Raw genomic sequence first — 21,377 nt, 5'->3', positions numbered from 1 at the left:
TGAACTGCAGTTTTTGGCACTTCTGCACTGTCTTCACTTCACAGCCATGGAGGTCGCTGCTTAGTATAATCTAAAAATATATATTAGCTAATCTACAGTATTTTTTTTTCAAAGTAGTATTGCACTAATTCCGTTTCCTTTTCAAAAACAATAACCACGTTGCAATTATAACATTTGAAAATCTCCAATCTCAAGCTTAGTAGTATTCACTGTGAATAAAACTGATCTTCCTGTGTAAAATAGGTGGAGTTACCCTTTAAATCTAATTAGTAGAGGAGCTAACTACTGTCGGCATCACCAGTAGCAATCCCCACTTCTCTCTCAGCTGAAACACTTTACAATACTTGAGGGTTTAACTTATGTAAACATTACTTTTAAGTTTAATCACAACAAGTGTAACAGACACACCAGCAGCAATATGCAAATCCTGTCCTAGAAAGCTTGAGTTTAAGCAGCCCAGGAAGCAGTGGCAAAAAGTAAGCATCACACAAAGCGTCATCTGAAAGCCTGAAATAAAAGTTGGAGAGTTCTTTCTGTTCTACTTTTTGAGAAGGGAGGTGTTCTATATTCCTCTTTACATTTTTTAAAAATAGCTCTGCTTTGTCATGTTGGATTTTCTTGGTCTCTCCCCTGCAGAACTGCTGCCTTTATTTGACCCGGGAACACGAGTGCGTTTGTGGTGTATTTTCATCTTTTGGATTACTCATAAAAACCTGACAGTGTTGCTTCCTTCCGCTCATCCACCCACGCACACCTGACACGTCTGAACGGACGCTGAGACAAATGAAATATGATAGCGGGGTCTGTCGGTGCTGCCGATCCATAGACGATCCGGACAGTTACACATGGACATCTGTGCTCGCATTACTCACATTCAAATGACAGAAGGGAATCTAAATGTTTCCTGAAATGCTTCAATATAAAATGCTAATGAGCTAATGAATTCTCGGTTCAGGTTGTCTGCCCTGATAATCAGTGACAAGGGCTGATTCATCCTGATGGAAGAACTACTCCCTTTGCAGATATTTGAATACAGCTCGAGAGCAAATTCAAAGCAGCTGAAGAGATGCAATTCTCAAAATAAATACCCTTAAATCTCTCTTGACTGCAACTGAGAATAGCAACGATTCTAAGAGGAAGCAGTGACTTATACTTAGTTCCAGGAATAATAATGGCTAAAGTCTTTTTTGGACATTCGATTTCACGCTCTAAGTACAAAAACTACTTTGGCTTTGAAGACTGCATTTTTTTTAGGCATCAGCAGAGACTGCCTTGAGGGCACACCATCGATAGTCAAATTCAGAGCAGAGGGTCCCGATGACACCGTCTATGACTGAGAATTGACTCAGACTCCCCGAGGCTCTACTTAAATAGATCAGCTGCTTTTTGTTTATGCTTTTTAGTCCGTCTTACACTAGAATACTAACTTACTGTAGGAGTGACTCATTCCCGAGACAGTCGAGTCAGTGAGGGGGTAGTCTCTGCTGCTTTGATTGCAAAATCTAAGTTTACTCACAAAAATTTTCAGAGATTAAGGGCAAAAAATATCCACATGTTGCAATGGCAAACAGACACTGAGTGAGTTTGTGTTTCTTGTTTGCTCACATGGACCATTAATAGCTGAAATTACAACTAGAATGAAATATATGTACCTGTGCGGATATCGTGGCTGATGCCCTCCACAGAGATGATTGCATTAGCTATTCCACGACCTTGCACATCCCTCACCACGCCTTTGATCCCACGATGCACCTGCATATGAAAAACACGTGAATCGTGCCCTGAGTTAACCCCATCAGCGTCTACTTTATAATTTAAACACGATGTATATTGCATGATGTGACGATGTGATGCATAATTTACGATCTTTCGTTTAACAGAACAGTTACGCATGTTTTCGTATCTTTTCTCTTAAATCAGCTTCGATATTCAAACAGAAGCTGTGTCACAGCATGGAGCCGGATCCTCTGAAGTTCACAACACTAGACTAGAATACAACATAACAAAGTCTTCAAAGTCTTCTCTTCTCGGCCTTATTCTGTCTGTGTTTGGAGGACAAATTCTATTCTTTATATCATATAATTCACTGTGCACTTGTTATGTAATGAAACATTCAGGTAATCCATCAACTCATTTATGTTTTGCTTTGACATTGCAAATACACTCAGACATACTGCCATGGGCCAGTAAGAAAGTCAATAATTAAAGGGATATTTTCATATTTATTCATGGCCAGGATTTGTTATCAGTCACTAAACTTTGTCAGTCAGTTTACAACTGATATTAACAAGTCGTCTGCGCCTTGAGGATACATATTTGAGTTTCCAAGTAAATGAGGAGCATCTGAATGCACCATTAGTTTTTTCTGTCTGTGAGGGCAGACTGTCTCAATTTCTGGACAAGGCTCAAGTTCAGCCTCGCCTTTAGGTTTTCTGATGGGTCAACGTTTGTGCTCTGTGCTCTTCGGAAAGGTCCAGTTATTACATTTCAGAAAAGGTATCAGTTTTAGCACAACATCCATTTAGATATTTGACAGTTAAAATTCACTCCAGTACAGAATGTGATCAGCTCGTATGGTATTGATACAGCACTTTTCAGTAAATACTGAAGAGAATAACAGGAATATCAAAAAAAAAAAAGCATGTGGCTCGTTTGCATGTGCACAGGTTTTTCTTGTGGATGTGTGAGTTGCGGGGGCTGCTTTGCCTCTGTACCTGCTCCATGAAGACAAGAAGAGACTCGCGATTGTTCTCCCACTCCTCAGGCAGTTCGCTCTCATGAGGGAATTTGTCACAACCCACATACATCGACAACTCAAAGCAGTTGGTGTGCAAAAAGCTGAAATCATTCATACCTGCCAAGAAAGAGAAACATATCTGAAGGCTGGCACAACTTAGGTCAGCTCTCTGAATTCAATCAGTCTCACTTTTGACTTTCTTTGTTTTTATTTGATTTTTTAGTTTTTAAGCTAAAGGCTTGAAGCTTTGAAACAGTCAAAGGGGTTCAGTACTGAATATGCAGATGTGCTCATGGGTCCTAAACCAAGCTACAGCTCAAAGGCTGAGCAGAGAAATCCTGCATAACCCAGTGTCAGGATCAGTGAGAAAACACCCGGGCAGCTATGGATACTAACTGCCAGCCGCAGTGTGCCAGGACGCTCCATTGATGGTGCCGTCCTCCTTGGCAAAATCTTCTGTGTGGCAGACCCTTTGGTTGGCGTCGGTCATCAGGCGGTGGGTGGACGCGTAAGAGAAGGCCAGCCAGCGGAAGACGTGGTCATCCGGGGTGGGAGTCTGCTCCCTGGTCACCCACTGAGAGCGAGTTTTGTCATACGGGAAGGTCACCACGAGCTCCCCTCCCTGGAGGTTACCACCGAGCACAAAGGGCATCTTCTCCATCCATGCTATCAGAGCCCGTGTCTCCACGGCAACCTACAGCGAGGACACAGGAAAGGCGAGGATAATGTAATTTGACCAATCATCTCAGTTGCTAAATTAACTCCCTCATGCTGAAAACAATTTCAGCGCAATGTGCTCTCAAGAGGGAGTGATAAAATTATCAAGAAGGCTGTTCACACACTCCCATGCTGTAAAGTAATTCCACTAATATTTATTTTGTGGCTTGTATTCGCATGTTACAAATCAAGATATTGATGAAATTGCCCTTGCTGTTTAGGCTCATAATTATTAAATCAGCCCTAGTATCTCAAAGCACCGGTCAGACCGGTCAGTGAGGCGAGCGAGGACAGTTTTCACAGCTTTCTGAGCACAGATGGGGATCCCAGCTCTGCAGCTGCAGCAGCTATTCTGGAGGCTCACTGTGTGACTCACTCATGGTTCACAGTAACGTCAAAACACTCGTGAGGGTGAGCTTTAAATAGATCACTGGGTGTATTTATGCTCACAGCCTCTTCATCACAAACAGCAAACGCATCCGCTTCTCCCAAAATAGACAAAGCTGGCAAGGCTACATGGCTGTTTTACCCCTTTCTAGAGATGATGGTTCTCACTGTGGGATTCGTTTGTTAAACCGGAGGAGGTGCGGAATAAGGACATGGAGTCCTGTATGTGATGTCACTAGTAACTGGTCATATAAAAGATAAAAGATAAAAATTGCTGTTATTTAATTTTTTAAGCAATAAAAGCTGTAACTTTAAAGTGATCTACAGCACAAAATTAAAACGTTCAAATCAAAGGATCAGCCATCATCAAAGAAGGAGCGCTACCACAGGTCCTTCATTCCAGCAGCTGTTGGACTCTTTAACACCAGCATGACTTTTTTCTATATATTTCTCATTTATGAAAAACCTCTTATCAACCTTGTGCACACGAGCTCCTGTGACAAGTGAATTTCCAAATGTGTGGGATCATTAAAGTCTGTGTAAAGTAAGAGAAAAACATGTGTTCTGAGTTCGTTTGAGTTTGAGATCAAAGAAGAAAGTGTTATTAACCACCCAGCCAAATTTAAATGATAAAAAATATCGACAAGTTTCTGAAATTAGGTGTCAAAATTGACTTTGGGGACATGTCCGCTCAATGTGTTAAAGCCTAATCGGAAACTTTACATGTAGGGATTTTGAAATTTTCATGGATGAAATGAGTTTAAAATATGATACTGTATCTGACAGAGTCAATCCGACCCACCGAAGCATTTTTAGTCAGGTACCACTCTGGGATAGGCACATGGTGGTTGAACATTTTTCGAGGGATCCACTTTTTGGCCTCAGCTTCCCACAGTATGGAGTTTAGGTCAGGGAAGTTATGGTGAATGTCTATTCCATCATTGCTCCATCGACCCAGAGACCAGCCGCTTAGCTCTGAACCCTGGGTAAAAAAAGAGATACACAATATGAAGGAAATTCAAAGTGAATAGTGGTTAATAGTGGTAACAACAGTGCATCAGAAGTGTGCAGCTGTCTTCCTCCTTTAAAAGCCACAGGGGTAGTATCAGGTCAAGGACATGTGCAGAGGTGACTGGGGATCCATCATCACACTTTGCCTTCCTGCCTTCGCAGCTCATCCAGCTGCAACACAAATCATAACACCGCTGACCTCCTACTGATCACAAAGCACAGCACAGCAGGTCAACCAAGGAACGGGCTGCAGAGAGTAGACGAAGGTCAACACTGGCAACCAGAAAAACACACTTGAAGCTAGATTCAGTTATTTTGGATCATTGGGGGGCAGAAAAAGTCCAAAACAAACAACTAGAAACACATCCTGGATATTCTGTTGGCGACTAAAATTGTTATGACTAATTTTTAGCAAAATATTGCTTGTGTACACATTCAGCAGACACAGCAGATCTGAGTCTTTAAACTTGTTTGAACCAGCCACCATTTACTTTGTTTCTTTGCCATTTTTATGCTGATTAAGTGGGGTCCACTCTGTGATTCTTTGCTAGAAATAACTGGCTGTGGTTTTATATACATAACCATAAAGTCCGTGTGGACCCAGCAAACCAAAACAATGAGCTGAAAGAGGCTAAAACATGATAGCTTACTTAATGAAGTTATGATAAAGCCATGATAAAATTGTATTATTTGAGAAGATAACATGGCCTTACTGCTGCAATTTTATAATCCTCTGAGGGTTGAATAGGTTCATCTCTTTTGACTGTGCGTGTAAATTCAAATTTCAGTACGGGCTGACATGGAAAAGAGTTGTTAGGCACTCTATTATCTAATGTGAGACGGAGCATTATCCAGTTCATTCACACATCAGGACACCAAATGACATGATGTCATTGATGGTACAAAAGCCAAGCACTGCCAGACTTGTTTTTGACCTCCCTTTCTTGTCTTTATCATTAATATTGTGCCTTTCATCTAGCAGGCCTGCAGTTGATGACGACACCCAGCAACATGTGTTTCAGTGGCATCTTTTACACTGAACAGGCAGCTCATGTCCACTCATATAACACGTACGATGTTCATTGTCTATATTCGCTCTAGAGCTTTCAAACCAATCTCCTGGCATGTACGTGCACCACATGTCCTCTTATCGGGTGAAGTCCTGCCAAGCAGATAATGGTGCTAGTTTTCACCAGAGGCCAGGAAGTGATATGAGGTCACCGATGGTCGCTTGCAGACCTACCACTTCAAAGGCTTTCTCGTACCCATCAGGGTTGACAGATGGCAATAGATGGATTCTGGTCTCTTCCACCAGGTGACGTATCCGCTGGTTGCCAGACAGATACTCCAGACACATGAACTGCATCAGCAGGAGGAGCAGCTCTCGTCCCAGTACCTCGTTACCATGGGAACCCGCTGTGTAACGAAACTCTGGTTCACCTGGTCACCAGGTTCATACGAAAGGGAGAGATGGGAGATAAAGGGAAATTAAATATGCAATCACCGCAACCACATGTGCAGCCACATGGAGAAAAACACTGTGAGGAACACAGTGTGATGTCTCTGATGGTGATGTTATTATTGTACATTAAACTGAGCAATCACGTCCCGTTTAGAGCACAATGTTGCTTTAAATATACTCACCAACTTCATGCTCTCCTGGGTTGTCGGAAATCTCTATGGCATACAGCTTGAGGCCACTGTAGCTCTTTCCTATATTATAGATCCGGGTGATGTTGGGGCACATTTCATTAACCACCTTCATAAGCTGTGGAAGGTAAATGATTATGATCATCTCTCGATAAATTGGAAGAAATTCAGCCTCGCTTTTACATACAGCAGTAAAAATACCCCATGTCATTCTTTTTAACCTTTTAGTTTGTATATACATTAACAAAGCAGTCTCATCTCAAGCATTTACTCTTGTTACAGGTCTACCATGTTTTACAATCTTCATCTGCAGATAAGGTTTCCTCAGTTGTGATAATATGGATAAGTGTTCAATGAAAGGGCTCAGAATAGTTGCACCGTTCCATGACAATCAAGCAAACTGCTTCCGCTGAAAGCTCAGGAACACGCACATGAGTAAGTGGACATTAAGTTGAGGTTGTTTTGCAACGTCTGTTTTTAAGTTAAAGAATAAACTTAAAGTTTATACAGTCAATTCGTTCATATTAGATCAGCTGAAAGGTAGAAACGCTGCTTGGTCAAAAATGTATTGATTTGTTAATCAATTAATTTCAACAGTTCAATCAATCAGTGATAACAAACACAACATTTTCTGCCAAATTTAAGATTTATTATGTTTTTTGTTTGGTCTGCGCTTTCTCTTACTGGTCTGAAGTGAGCATGACCCACTTTGCAGCAAAATTACACATTTGAGGATGCTGTAGATTACTTTTTTGATTTTGTGGTTGTCTGTTTTGTCAGACCAGTGTCTTTTAAAATCACTCATAAATGAGTTGGATTGTTGTCTTTTAAATTAAAAGGTAAGAAATAATATGTACCATTTTTTCCTTTAAATGTACACACAAATCTTAGTAAGGCATATTAATTGTCATATGGGAAATACTGTTTTCAGTGACTTTCAGAACATTTTGCTGCTAATATTTCAAAGAGCCTTTCAAAGAAATGTAATTTTTAAGATTTTATAGAGCTATAGAGAAATTTATTTTTACATTGTGGTATTGCTACTTTAAATGCTGGGTACTTGTAACCTTAAAATAGTACAAAATAATCTCCCTGTTACTGCAAAACAATATCACCAGTGCTCACACATCACAAACCTTGTTTAATAACACTCTAGGCAGTGGGGGGTGATGGGCTGTGTGAAAATCAGTCAAGGTAATTACGAAGACAGGCTTGCAGAGGAGCTGATGCCCATATGGGCATGAGAAGAGACAAGATGTGCAGCAGGAAAAGACTAACAAGCTGTTAAGTAAAGTAACTGCATTGATGTCAGAAATCTGTGTTCTTCCATCTGTGGAGGTCATTAACCAGCCAGGAGGGATGGGCTTTTAATTAACTCTGGGTTGCATCATGACTTTTCTAACCAAGTAAATCAAACATCTGGTTCTGTCCATAAAACAAAGGATTACAAGTTGTCAGTTGCTCCCACTTTAATAAAGCACAGCATCCCCTTGATAAATATACCTGGATTGCATTTGCCAGGATCAATGTAGAGCATTCTGTCTTAAAGGTCTTTTTATACACACCTGCCACTTAGGAGTGCTTATTTTTTCTTATAGAGCCATAATAAAACAGAATGGGACAGACTGTGCTTTAATCTGCTTATAGTTACTTTCTACTTAGGCTAATGGTATCATTAAAGAGAAGCTTCTTGGCCGGGATGTGCCAGGGTAATGGAAAAAAGTCGGGTAAAAAATTGAAGAATGTGGAATTCTTCCACATTTTTCCATTTATTTTATAATATCTTTCAAGTACCCACTCTGTGACAATATCAGAATTCCCGGGGCTACTACATTTCGATCAGTTGTGATCTAAGAAACGGACAGTCCTGAAGCAATGTAAGAGATATCTTTTTCACTCCTCTCATGGGGCATGTACTTCATTTGAGAAGTCACAAGGAGCTATTTCCACTTTGGGATTCTGGCACGACACTATTTAAAACGCCGTGGATGAGGGGGGAGATATGGTACCAGGTACCTGCACGGAGAAAAGAAATGTCAAGAGTGAAAAGGCTTTAGAAGCTGAGTTTTAAAAATAGTCCTTCCCTCCTTTGTGAAGGCCTATTGAGGTTGGACACCCTGCGTGACACACATTAGCCTCAAAGGTACAGAAAGAAAGAAAAGAAAAAAAAATAGTTCATTGAATTCAATTTGATATTCCTGGAGTTTCAGGCTGTCCCACTAAGAAATAAAGCTGCTGTTTTACACTGAGCCATACACATTGTGCATCATAACAGCAGTTTAGGACACCCGTAATCGACGGTTGTGCACAGGGGAGCATCTACATTACAGGTGATTATGATTCACAGCGCTTGTACCTTCACAACCACTCAGTCATGGTGAAAGTGACAAATACAGCTGTCTTTCTTCTCAGTACAAACAGGCTACTGTTCATGACAACTATATGAATAAGTAATGACACAACCCAGGAGATGCTTTATGCGTTTTCATGTGGCTTGCAGCCCTTGGTTCATGTGTTATTGTTGCACACTTTGTTCTTGCAAAGGACACAGTTTGTGCGGTATTGGCTCATGGTCACACAAGATGTTTTATTGTTCCATGTTCTGGTGTCTGCGCTGAATAAAAAAAAAAAAATCAGAGCTGCAACTTAATAAATAGGCTGATATCTTGTTGTTTTCTGCACACTGTCACTCACCTGCCTCATTTCTTTGTAGCTGTGGTGTCTAAAGTCCAAGTCGTCTGTTGTTATGACTTCATTGCGTCTGTGATAATAATTATTTGGATCTGTTGGAAATCAGAAACAGAATATATAAATATAAGGTGGTCATTTTTATTTGCACCAAAGGAAAGGAATGGTCGGTCATGTCAGGTGTGTCAGAATTCTTTCCTCCAGTCCGGCTCAGTTCAGCCAAATTACAAAGAGGCATATTCTCTCTGGTATGCAGCCTGCAGAAAGTTTCAGTATTTTGTGCCAAGGTTTTGTGATATCCGCCTTTGAGGTTTCTGCCGCAACCCCGACACAAAGGAAGAGAAATTTTGCTCCCGGCACTCAACAATTACACATGAATAACTCAACAGCAACCTGTCTTTCCAGAAACAATGTCCTAGTTACTGTGGATAATCTTGCTGTGCGAACCATTAGACCTTTCCATTAGGATTTATTTTTTCTGTAGAAAATGTTCCAGTGAAAATTATCTCAAAATCTCAGCACATAAAACCAAAACTATTTGCACGGATGAATACCAGCAGAGGAAAGTGGGGCAGGTTTGTATTCAGGTTCAACTGTGTTTTTGATCAATGCTGCAAATTGAGATCTCAGTTGATTCAAAATGTTGCAGATGTGTGACTGTGACAATTTATCATTTTCTAAAGCATGGCACAGCACAGTGTACTAGAGGACATGATTTTACTATTTAACAAAGTTATTGCAGTGATATTAATCAGAGACGAGAGATCAGTTGTTTGAGAAAATTCCCCCCAAAAATATGTTTCCATTCAAATGATAAAGCCCTTGCGACAATATTCATCTCTTGCCCATAGTTTGATGTTGGAGGAGGCTGGGGTGGATGGATAGATCATAAAACATTGGACTTTAACACAGGCTTGTTTATCCTATCAGCAATCAATATAGTTTTTGTTATGTTTTTTTTTAACATGACTGTAGTGTGTTACTAACCGTAACCAGGTGTTCATTATTGGAACCATGATGATGAAGGTCCCCTACCCTTAAAGAAGTTCTAATTTTAACCCAAATGATTTTATATTTCACACACCCTCATGAGGTAAACACTGGAAACACACATAAAATAATGTGCACTTGAGTGTTTCATTGGCCAAGCAGCATCTTATGTTGCTTTGCTTTGTGGCAAAAGCACTGAACCAGGAGTTCTCTGCATTGACATAATGGGCTACTGCTGCATTTTTTCAGGTATCATTCTGATATTTTTTACCCTCCACTGGCAGGAATTATTCATGTGTCTGCTTGTGTCCATACAAACCCGTCACCTGGCATAGGACAGCCAAGGATCTCCACTCTCATACAGATATTGCCGCTGTTGAACCAAGAGCGAGGGTTGACTCGAATGTATCGGGCGACCACTGGCACTGGGAAGATGTTCTGGACTGGGATCTCCTTTTCCCTGTTGCCTCTGAAGATCTACTGAGGCAAACACATTCAACCAGTTGGTGAATAAAGAACAGGAATTTTATTGTATATGATAAAGTTGATTTTACGCTAATTCATTGCGTTTATTTGAACATGTTGTCAGAAAAAAAGACTCTCACTCTCGGTGCTCCCTCCCTCTCATTCACTGTCTATGTCTCTCAGACACCGCTGTCTTCCTCTCTCTCACTCAAACACTGACCAGAGGAAACACTCAGTGTCACAATTTTGCAGCATAGACTGCGAGCCAGACATAGCTCTTAGTTATCATACCTGGATAGCAACATTTAATTTCTGCAGCACTGCTGTTGAAATGAGTAACCTGCTTTTTCAAAGCAGCGCCTGATTTCATCTGAATCAGGCTTTAGTGTGCTTGTCATGGACAAAACCTTTTGATCAACAGCTGTAAATGAGCCAAATGTAGCCTCGAACGCTCATTTGTATCCACTGACACTGATTAGAAATCAAAAGGCATCATAAAAATCTAATAAAATTGCAAAACCACCTTGTATAAAGGACAGAATATAAAGCACAGGAAAATGAAAAAAAGATGCAAAAGATTTGTTTCCATGGTTCGGTCCACATAACAATGACACACACACACACACACACACACTCATGCACCTGTAGAATGTCATGCCTGATACCTCTGGGAGTTTATTGTAAATTTTAACACCCACCCGGTTGTCGTTCTTCTCTGCCCCTTTTGGCATTTCGAAAGACAAACAGTGCAGTTTGGCATTTGGCATAAAAAGGTGGGCGAGCAGGTGAGCGGGAAGCTTGTAGCGGTGACTAAATTACTGTAGGGGCATTATCTCCCACATGGATGACATCACCAGCCAAGGGAGTTTAGAGTTACACCAAAATCTCATTAGCTAGGATGTGAACAGCAGGGAGCTACGAGGATATGATTTCCCTCAAAAAATATCGTCTTAATCTGATCTGCATGTTCATTGATAATAGTATTATTAATGTTGTTATTATTCAACAGCCCAATGCATCGGTGATCGGTTGCCGCTTTAGTTTGTCAAGGTATTCCTGTATATGGTTTCCATCTATTCAATTACAAGAAGTGCCCAAGTAGAAAAGAGTCGCAACTCAGGATGAGGTTCCCATCTGCTTGAGGATCATCAGTATTTATTTGCCTCTCAGCTCATTAAGCTTGGAAATAAGCAGAGATCTAAATCTTCCTCTGTAATTGCTCTCAAACAAGAATTCATTTTCCATCTGGTTCCAGTCAATCAGGGACGCACACAACAAGACACTATATAAAGCTACTTTACACAGAGAACAAAAACTAATGCCTGAGCTCAAAAGCTCTGCAGTGTGATAATAAATGCCTCCTTTGTAGATATATTGTATGTCAGTAGATAGTTTTAAATGTCACCATTGTTACTCACCAAGTCTTCTGAGCCATTCTTCAGTGTTATCCAGGTGTGGCTGTCATTGCTCACCATGACCTTGTACGAGGTCACCCAATCGCTCCTGTTAATATAAGAAAAACAGGGGATGAGAGGAAGAAAAGAAATATCCTTTCGGGCTGAATTCAAAATGTAAATGAGGGTGACTGAGGGAGAAGCTGAGCGCACACATCCAGACACGCTTAATTCCCGCAGGGTGAAAGTTTATTTAAAAACAGGGAAATGGGAGAGGAGGTCATGTCACTTCTATTAAAATTGTGACTTGAGCTTTTCATTGCTTAGGTTTGCCGTTTTTATTTTAATTGGGTAGAGTTACTCTGAATTCCTGATATTTAGGCTGAACTGCCATTTTGTTTCACCTCGTTCACTCATGTTAATCAATGAACAAATCAGAAATGTCGGCATTGATTCAGAGCCAAATTCAGCGCAATGTATTATTTATGTGAGTGATGCTATTATGAATTCAAACTAGCATTAATGCATTTATACATTTGGGAATGACATTAAATGTTAAAGGGTTTAGAACTGCTCTGACGTCGGCAAAAAGACTGTAAGCAGGGGAAAACAGCTAAAAGTTCAAAAATACTCCTGCCAGCACCTCTGAAACCTAAAGCTCACTAATTAATACACCATATCTCATTTGTTCAATCTGTACACAAACTAAATTGTAAAATTGTGGCCTATGTGGGCGGGTGAATGCTGGAACTACTTCTCGGGCCAGGCACAGTTTCTTTCTCTGCTGACAAATTTCCTACAGTTCTAACCAGATTAAGTTGAACCATACTTGTGGTTTTGCATGTTTTTGCCCAGTTACTACAAATAAAACTTTACATGACAGTGGACTAAACTTTGCAAACTCTCAACTCGATTCAAGCTCTGTCTCAGAAGACAAACTGCAGACTATTGGCAGTAAGAAGTGCGGACCAAGAAACTCTGGAAGGATCAGCATGCGTAAAGGAGACAGTCTCTCTCCGACCGGGAGGAGAGTGCTGGTGACTGGACAATTTGGCCTCTTCTCCCTCACCTATTTTTCATTCTGAGCTTAAAACGACTGTTGGACTGACGGCTTTTCAAAGGTAGTCTCTCTATTATTGTTCATGCAAAAGAGCTAAAACCCTAAAGCCGGCATTACTCTTTTAGAAGTAGCTGAGCAGAGAGCACAGAGAGGTGAAACATCAAAATAATACAATGTCTGCTAGAAAAAGACTGATGACTTAATGTCCCGTTATGCCAGACAGAGCTCTATGCAGTGCGTGCAGTATGTAGGTTGGCAGTGAGTCCCATGCTTCTGGATAAAGACATCAGTGCTGAGCTGGTCCAGCTTGGTAAGAATTCCCAGTTCTGCTAATTAAAGCACTGTTATAGACAGAAGCCCCTGAGCTGGCACCGCAGACAGTTACATGCCCTACAGAGCTAATTGTGGAGATATTCTGTCATCGGTGTTTTCTGCGCCCTTATATCGTGCTGGCCTTGAAGGAAAAAAATTCAAACGCGGCCTGATAAAGAGTCTCCCTGTGTTCTCTAACTACACAGCAGTTTCCAGAAAGTCTGTGCCACCCCCTCCAATTAAGAAGTACATAGGCCAAAAGTTGTCAAAGATTATTACAGAGCAAAGTCAGAGTAGGTGGTGTACAGTAGGGAAAAATGTGAACTGAAGCGGTTGTTGGTTTTCTTGGTGAACAAAAGGCCAGGGTTAAATTCAAATACAACTTTTACAACTTCAGTGTTGCCAGATTTCCTTTATTAAAAGGCATATCTAACAATTGAGAGGCTCCTTATTTCCAAGACTGGTGCCACTTTCTAATAAGGCATAAATTTAACCTTTATTAACGCATTACAGATTAGTAAGAACCGATCATTAAGAAAAAAATATTTTAGTTGATTTTTGATGTGCATCAGCCTTTTTAATCATTCTACTACTGTATATCATTAATCTTACTAATTTGTCAGTCACCTGTAAAGAACTGTTAAGTATTGAATGGTCAGTTTGTCACTTTCCGCCTGTAGAGCGTCAAAATTCAGTCTAAGTAACGTATTATCTACAACTACTATTGTTCTGCAATCATTTTAATTTGCCTTTATTAATGACTTACTAACATGTAATTGCAGTCTTGATAGCTTATAATAATTTTTGAAAATTAAAATTTGAAAAACTCATTAATGACATTCTGGTCTTAAAAAGTTTTTTTTTTTTTTTTTTATACACCACAACCTGGCGACCCTAAAATTGTTATTAATGGATTATACATGATTTATAAAGCATAAGTAAATGATTTCATGAAACTGAACAAACCCATGAATTACAACTTTTAAACCCTTCATAAAGTTTTCCTTATTCGCACATGCAATATCAATAAGATATAAGTCAGGTCTAGCATGGAGAATTGTTGAAAAGTGTGGGCTGAATAATTCAAGGTTCAAGTACTATGACTACAGATACCTCTCTCCATAACAAAACACACACACTTAACTCTCTGTGAGCTTAGAGTGGATTTCTCAAGAGCTCATGGAATCAAATATGTACTGTACAGTGTGTATTTTCTGTGCATGGAAGCATAAATGTCACAGGGTCGACGCAATTTCAGTAACATCAATAACATATAACAATACTGGATTAACTCCACAGTGCCCAATAGGTAGAGAACCATTGTGTCACCAATCAAACCCAGGACAATTAGTTAGGTTATTTATGATATTACTGTTTTAGTAATAATGAGGTGCTTCTGAAGTTATTATGTTGATATCTGTGTTTTAATATGTGTTTTTAACAATATTATAACAAACAATTCATCCACTATCAGATCAGATCACGTAGCAGCAGGTTAAACACAGTACACAAGATGTTTCTCTCCCCAACAAAGTTCTCAGCCCAGGGCATTCCAGGCCAGACAGGATATGTAATCTCTCCAGCGAGTTCTGGGTCTGCCTCAGGGTCTCCTCCCAGTTTGCCATGCCCAGAAAACCTCCAGAAGAAGGCGTCCAGGAGGCATGCATGATGCCCAAACAACCTCAGTTGACGCAAAGCCTTCCGGCTCTTCACCACAACGGTCCACTACAACAGCTGCATTACGGCTGATGCTGCACCAGTCTCACGCTCCATTTTACCATCTCTAATGAAAGAAGATCCCAAGATTCTCCTTCGCCTGGGGCAGCAACTCACTTCCGACCCAGCCGGAGAAATCCACCGTTTTCCATGGCCTCAGACATGGAGTTGCTGACTCCCATTACGGCTGCTTCACACTTGGCTGCAAACATCCCCAGTGTGTGCTGAAGAACACATTCTGATGAAGAACTACATCATCTCCACAAGGCAGAGACGAAATTCTGAGGTTCCCAAACCGGACACTCTCCTCACCCCGGCTGTGCCTTAAGATCCGGCAGGATTAGAAGACAACAGACACTGTGGCCGTTCAAAACTTGTAATATCGAATATTATAACTGTATAACCGTTTTTTACAGTCTATGGTTAACACTGAACTATATAGCTATATGAACTCCTCAAACATGTGGACATGTATTCCCAACTTTGAGAAATGTATAGATTGTGTGAAAAGATTACGATAGCAACTTTTAAGAGAAAAAAACGAACATGGAACAATTGAAAAATGGGCGTAATATATGGATTTGGAATTTTTAATGTCATGCAGATTTTTTTCAGCTTTTGAACCATTTAAAAAAAAAAAAAAGCTTGAGCTTGTTGTGTTGAACACTAGGTCAAAAAAAATAAACATTTTAGTTGATTGTATCACTATTACATGAAAAAAGAATATTATTGAGTGTGATTGGTGACCTATTGGGTGAAGTTAATCCATTATTGTATCAGTGATTTATTGACCCGAACTGGGTAAAATTGTGTGTGAAGTATGTCAAAAATGTTGGTACTCAAAACAATTATATATGATTCTATATATTTAAACTTTACCATTACAAAAAGTACGAAAGTTATTTACACTCAGGCACAGCATTTGAAGAGAGATGGGGGTGTGTAGGCAGGTTCTATATTTAAAAAATGTCTAGTTCAGACTAATGCACCGATGAGCTGAGGCAGTGGGAGGTGAGATTAAACCAATCCTTTTGTATTGGGAAGTTAAGTACATAAGATACCATGGAGACCCGATGGCACTGTAATTCATATCATAACAAGCTTTACAGACATTGTTAGGAGCACACAGCTGGATGACTCATAACATATTGTAGTCAGTAAACACTTACTGTAAATACAGTATTATTAAAGTATTACGCTTTGTACAGCAACGCTCACTGCTTCCCATCATCTGAGTGTCATGGACAAACTTATAGTGCAGTAAAATCTTCTCTCTCTCCGGAGTTATTTTTTATAATGTAGTGACCTTTTAAGAGATGAAAAAATGAGGTTGCATTCCAATCAATCAAACTCATAAATCCTTAATCCCACAGTGAGGGGATCAGGAAAGACTTGTGAAAAGGGCACCAGAGAAGGTTCAGTGCCATGTGGACTAAATTGAAAAGCTTGTTTTGTTTATATTTGTGAAGTCAAATTTTCCAGTTGGGTTTAGAGGAAAATCCAGGAGTCGTTCAGAGTTCTGGAACAATTATTGCTGTCTGTCTACTTCTCGTTGGTTATTTTGAAACTCATTCCACACTTAATTAGAATTTTGGCCATTTAATGAGTTTGGGTTTTTATTAGCCATGTTAGCAGCATGGCTCTGTGGATGGAAATGTTCGTCTGCCGGTCAGTCCACCACTGTGGTCCAAACTGACTTTATTTCAAATATTGCCATTACATTTTTGTTTGAATTGGCGATCCCCTGATGTTTCCTATAGTTCAACCTTGACATTGACATTTGCACTGTTCTCTGGCCTTGTTCAGACTTTCAGCCCAAATCATTTTTTTGGCACATCCAGCTTGACTTTATAAAGTCTGGACTGCAATAACATCCTAATAACATCCAAGCCACATTTGGCAGAAGTTTGAAATGTGAGCATGTGTCTGGACACTCTGGCATCTGTTACAATGCAACAACATCGGAGCATCAGAGAAACTGGGTAGAATCCATGCTAGCAGAGCGGTATGGAGGACAGCTGATCAGATGAAAATAACAATGCAGACAGTTTGACATAAAATCTAATTTGAGAAACTAGTCTGATGGTTTTAAATTTACTGCTGATCTAAAAACATATTAATGTTATTAAAATTTGGACTATTTCCCAGTTCAGACAGAACACAGAGCATGAAATAACTGCTCATTTTTCATATTTTTCTAATATTTAATCTTTCTTTTCTTTCATCCTTTTCTTATGTGGACTAGGTTGGAAATACAGTTAAAAGTATTGTAGAGAGAGATGCCTTAGTTTACAGAACAAACCATAAAACAATAAAATCCGATATAGTTCAAAGAGTTCCATGTTAAATGTGCTGGATTATCAAGCTAATGCATGTCCACTAAGAGTTAAAAATAACCCTCAAACAGACAGCACCAGATATCACCAGGATTTAAGACAACTTAGAAAACTAGGACACAAACCATCCCCCCACACAAGTTCGCGTGGGCAAAAAAATACTCATCCTCGACCATCTGCATCTCTCCATGCATGTCTGCAGGGTTCCTACTCACGACCAGAGGGAGCTCCTGCCTTGTGTGATGACCCCCGTGAACTTTGTCAGCCTCCTGGCATCCACCTCAAACCACTGCAGCGGGTCATCTCTCCCAGCGCACCATGCCCCGTCATAGAGGTCATCTTCATAAAGGCCAGCCTGCAGCCCCAAAAACAGGATTTTTTTTACCAGATGTCCATGTGGAAACAAACACATAGTTCATGCATAGTACAACACACTGACAACCCTTTGCTTTTCTTGTTTTCGTTACAAATTTATTCAAGGTTACTATTACTAAGTGTTGACAGTAATGAGGGTGAAGTATGCACAAGTCAACAAGGCTGAGATGTTTAGATCTGATCCTCTGACTATCCAAAATATGCAGTCTAGATAAAAAAATCAGCCAAGCTAGATAAATGTGCCATCTTACATGATAAACACAGGTACAGGCTACATTACTCAATCTACACTGGATCGGGCTTAAAAAACAGAAATGAAGCCACTGATGTTGAGTTACGGGAATGAACGCAGGCCACATCTGTGAGGCAGGACTGACTGTTGAAAACACTGTCTGAGATGTTTTCCATTTCCCTGCATTCCTAATTCTTCTGCAGCAGTTTTAGTGTGTGTTTAACTGGTGTAACACGAGGACACATTTTCTTGGTTCAACAGCTGAAAATGTTAAACTTATTATAAAATCATAAAATGCTAATCTCTCCGTAAAAGCATCCAGTTGACACTGTTGGCTTTTTGCGCGAACAGTCATGCTCATATGAAGGTGGGGCCAAATGTAAATATTATAATGACATACTGCACTGTACATGCTGGGTGTACAGTGTCAGTACCTTTTCAACATAATTGTTGAGTCCCTTTAAAGTACAACACTCCTATTTTACTTGGAACAGTTAAAAGGTCTAAACAAAGGACAATGTGACTTAACACAACTGCGTTTGCATGTTCAAGGTAAAGGTAAGGGTATTGGGGTGAAATAATTATACAACAGGAGAAACAAAGTGATGATCTGACAAATTTCTGAAACTATATTAGGTCATATCGTTACATTATATTTGAATCTTTTTATATGTGTCCAAGAAGCTTCCATTAAATATGAACCTATGTACTATATCTAATGAAAATTTAAGTTTTTTTAATGAAAAAATACTAATAAATTAGAATCAGGCTTGTACATATAAAGACTCCTTGAAGGGAAAACTGGATTTCTGGAACAATGCAACAAAGTTGGAATTATAGTTCGTTACATAAACGTCTCTGTGGGGCTGTGCAGGAAAAAATGTAGAGGAGCAAACATGTATTTCCCGAATATTGAAGATCCAGTGTGAAAGATTTAGGGGGATCTATTGGAAAATAAAGCAGTCACTGTGTTTTTGTTACCTTAGAATGAGACTTTTATATCTACAAAGGGGACCGGTCCTTTTCCACAGAGTTTGCCATGTTTCTACAGTAGCCCAGATTGAACAAATAAAACATTGGCACTGGAGAGGGACTTTTGGGAGTTTCACAACCACTGTAGGTACTTCTACATGCTTGGAAGGGGAGGGTGAGGTGAGGGGTCTTCAGTTGGTTGCAATCGGCAACCTCACTGCTAGTTGCTACTAAATCCAAACACACTGGTCCTTTCTGCTGTCTCATGGTTCTGTGCTTGAGACAAGCTGATCACTCGATTCAACTTCTTGTCTGAATGCAAGTTAGGTATGTGCGTACAAAATAAAATGTGAACGTCTCTAAACAATACCCATACTTTCATCACAGCAAGGCAAAGCATGTTCCAGCCATACAGTAAGTAGCAGATGTTCAGCTTCCAGGAACTGAATTCCTAAAGCAAAGATGCACGTCTACTTTAGCGTTGAATGATTTGTAAGATCTAATAATTCTGCCAAAGAGGGAGCTGTTTTATGTTTGTCTTTCAGTTAGCAGAATATCAAAAAAAACAAAACTTGTTAACATATTTTAATGGAATGCTGGGGATGGTTTGGCCAGAGGACAAGTGATTACTTTTTGGTGCTGATCCAGATCCAGGTGCAGACCTGGATCTGGATCTGGACCTTTCATGCACTACTTGCTTGAATGAAAAAAATCTGGCCCATAAACCATAATTGACTGTCTCTACTTTAGGTGAATTTTGCTGCAGGATTGCAGGATGATAAGCATTTCTATTACCAATATTACAAAAGTAGGGGTCATGTGTTATCTCAGTGCTTTCTAGAATTTAATTTATTCATGTTTTCCTACCAGTATGTGTCTCCTGATATCAAACTGTTGGTGTCTGGAATCAAAAACAAACTTTGGCAAACACTGGCCACGGGCCCGGTTCAACATGCAACATCTGCTTTCTATGTGTTCCTCCTGATTTACAGATATTTGTTCACTAGAATGGACATTATCTGTGTTTCTCTATGATCTCTGACACACACTTGTATATAAAGAGGTGCACACACAAACCAAACAACAAGTCCTTTGTTTTGTTGGTTTCCTGAAACATAATGCCTTGCCGTCTTGAGTGAATTAAGAGCGTGTGTGTGTGTGTGTGTGTGTGTGTGTGTGTGTGTGTGTGTTTCATTAATTGTGCTGTTGGATTCAGTGCAGTGCAGCCTGAAGAAGATGAGGCTTACTGCAGACTGTACGCAAGCTAATACCTTCAAAGCAGAACTTGCACTAACAGGAAATACCTCTTCTCCCAGATGCCAATCCTTTTTATTAGGTTTGGGGATATGCCCCTGGTTTTGATGGCAACACTATTACTTTCTCTGTTGAGTTAGCTTCGGAGTATTAAAATATATTGCGAGCTGACAGAGAATGAAGTCATCCACATTTAACTGAAGCAAAAGTAAGTTATCACAGCCGACATCTTTCCATGGAGCTTAAATATAAAATTAAAAGATGCTACCTGTCAATCATATTTATTTTTGTATTACTGCTTCTCCATAAAACATGAGCGCTTCCAAGAAAAGATGACATTGCCCAGGGTGTGATGCAACATTTTAGGTAAGCGTGCCCAAGTAACGCCAGCGCTTTATATTCCCGTCTTACCTGAATGTTAAGACGACCTCTGTGTGCGCCCAGGCCGTAGCGTTTCGTAGTTGAAGCGTGAAGCTGAAAATCATCAATCTTCAATGTCTCCAGTCCCATGGGAGGGCATTCTAGGTAACAAGGATGATAAATTGGCCTGTAAGGGTAATGTTCATGTATCATGTGTTGCTTTCTGCACAGTATACCTCCTGAGTCAGGCAGCATGCATTTGTTAATAGCTTGACTCAACAGTAATGAGCAATTTAGAATTTGCACAGCGAGCTCAAATGTGTGAAGCAAACAAGACAGCAGCTGTACTCTGTTTGTTACTGAGAGGATCTAATAATAGGCGCTCTATACAGAAAGCCTAATGTAGTCAACACGTAGAGAACAATGAACAGTTTCATTTGAATAATATGAGATTCTCAAATTAAAGCAGGATGTGCTTGTTATAGCACTGGCTATTATCAACACTGATAATGGCTGCTATCATAATAACAATAACTCAACATGGAAAACTCTTTTTATCAAGCAAGCCTCCTTTTGCGGCTAATTTGTTTTAGATTGAATGAAGACAAATAAGTTCACGTGTGTCAAGCGTTTTATGCTTCTGTGTGCTCATTTTCTGACAACCTTGAAAATCAGACTATAAAAGGTGAGCCCATGTGACTGAAATGGAGTTCAACAGCTT

General features: G+C 39.9%; 1 protein-coding gene across 1 annotated transcript in view; it reads right to left on the bottom strand.

The window, feature by feature from the left end:
• The window catches only part of cpxm2 (carboxypeptidase X (M14 family), member 2), a 32,160-nt gene that overhangs the window by 1,631 nt on the left and 9,152 nt on the right, over positions 1–21,377 (bottom strand). The window contains exons 4-14 of the mRNA XM_019278749.2: positions 20,708–20,817; positions 17,679–17,818; positions 12,064–12,148; positions 10,507–10,657; positions 9,197–9,285; positions 6,497–6,620; positions 6,096–6,292; positions 4,644–4,823; positions 3,134–3,431; positions 2,715–2,854; positions 1,653–1,752 (exon numbers count right to left, since the gene is read on the bottom strand). Coding sequence (XP_019134294.1) covers positions 1,653–1,752; positions 2,715–2,854; positions 3,134–3,431; positions 4,644–4,823; positions 6,096–6,292; positions 6,497–6,620; positions 9,197–9,285; positions 10,507–10,657; positions 12,064–12,148; positions 17,679–17,818; positions 20,708–20,817 — 1,614 coding nt within the window. The remainder of the gene's footprint in view (positions 1–1,652; positions 1,753–2,714; positions 2,855–3,133; positions 3,432–4,643; positions 4,824–6,095; positions 6,293–6,496; positions 6,621–9,196; positions 9,286–10,506; positions 10,658–12,063; positions 12,149–17,678; positions 17,819–20,707; positions 20,818–21,377) is intronic.

The sequence above is a fragment of the Larimichthys crocea genome, chromosome XVI, assembly GCF_000972845.2.
Source record: "Larimichthys crocea isolate SSNF chromosome XVI, L_crocea_2.0, whole genome shotgun sequence".
NCBI classification, from domain to species: Eukaryota; Metazoa; Chordata; class Actinopteri; family Sciaenidae; genus Larimichthys; species Larimichthys crocea.
This window is presented reverse-complemented; position numbering and strand designations above follow the sequence as displayed.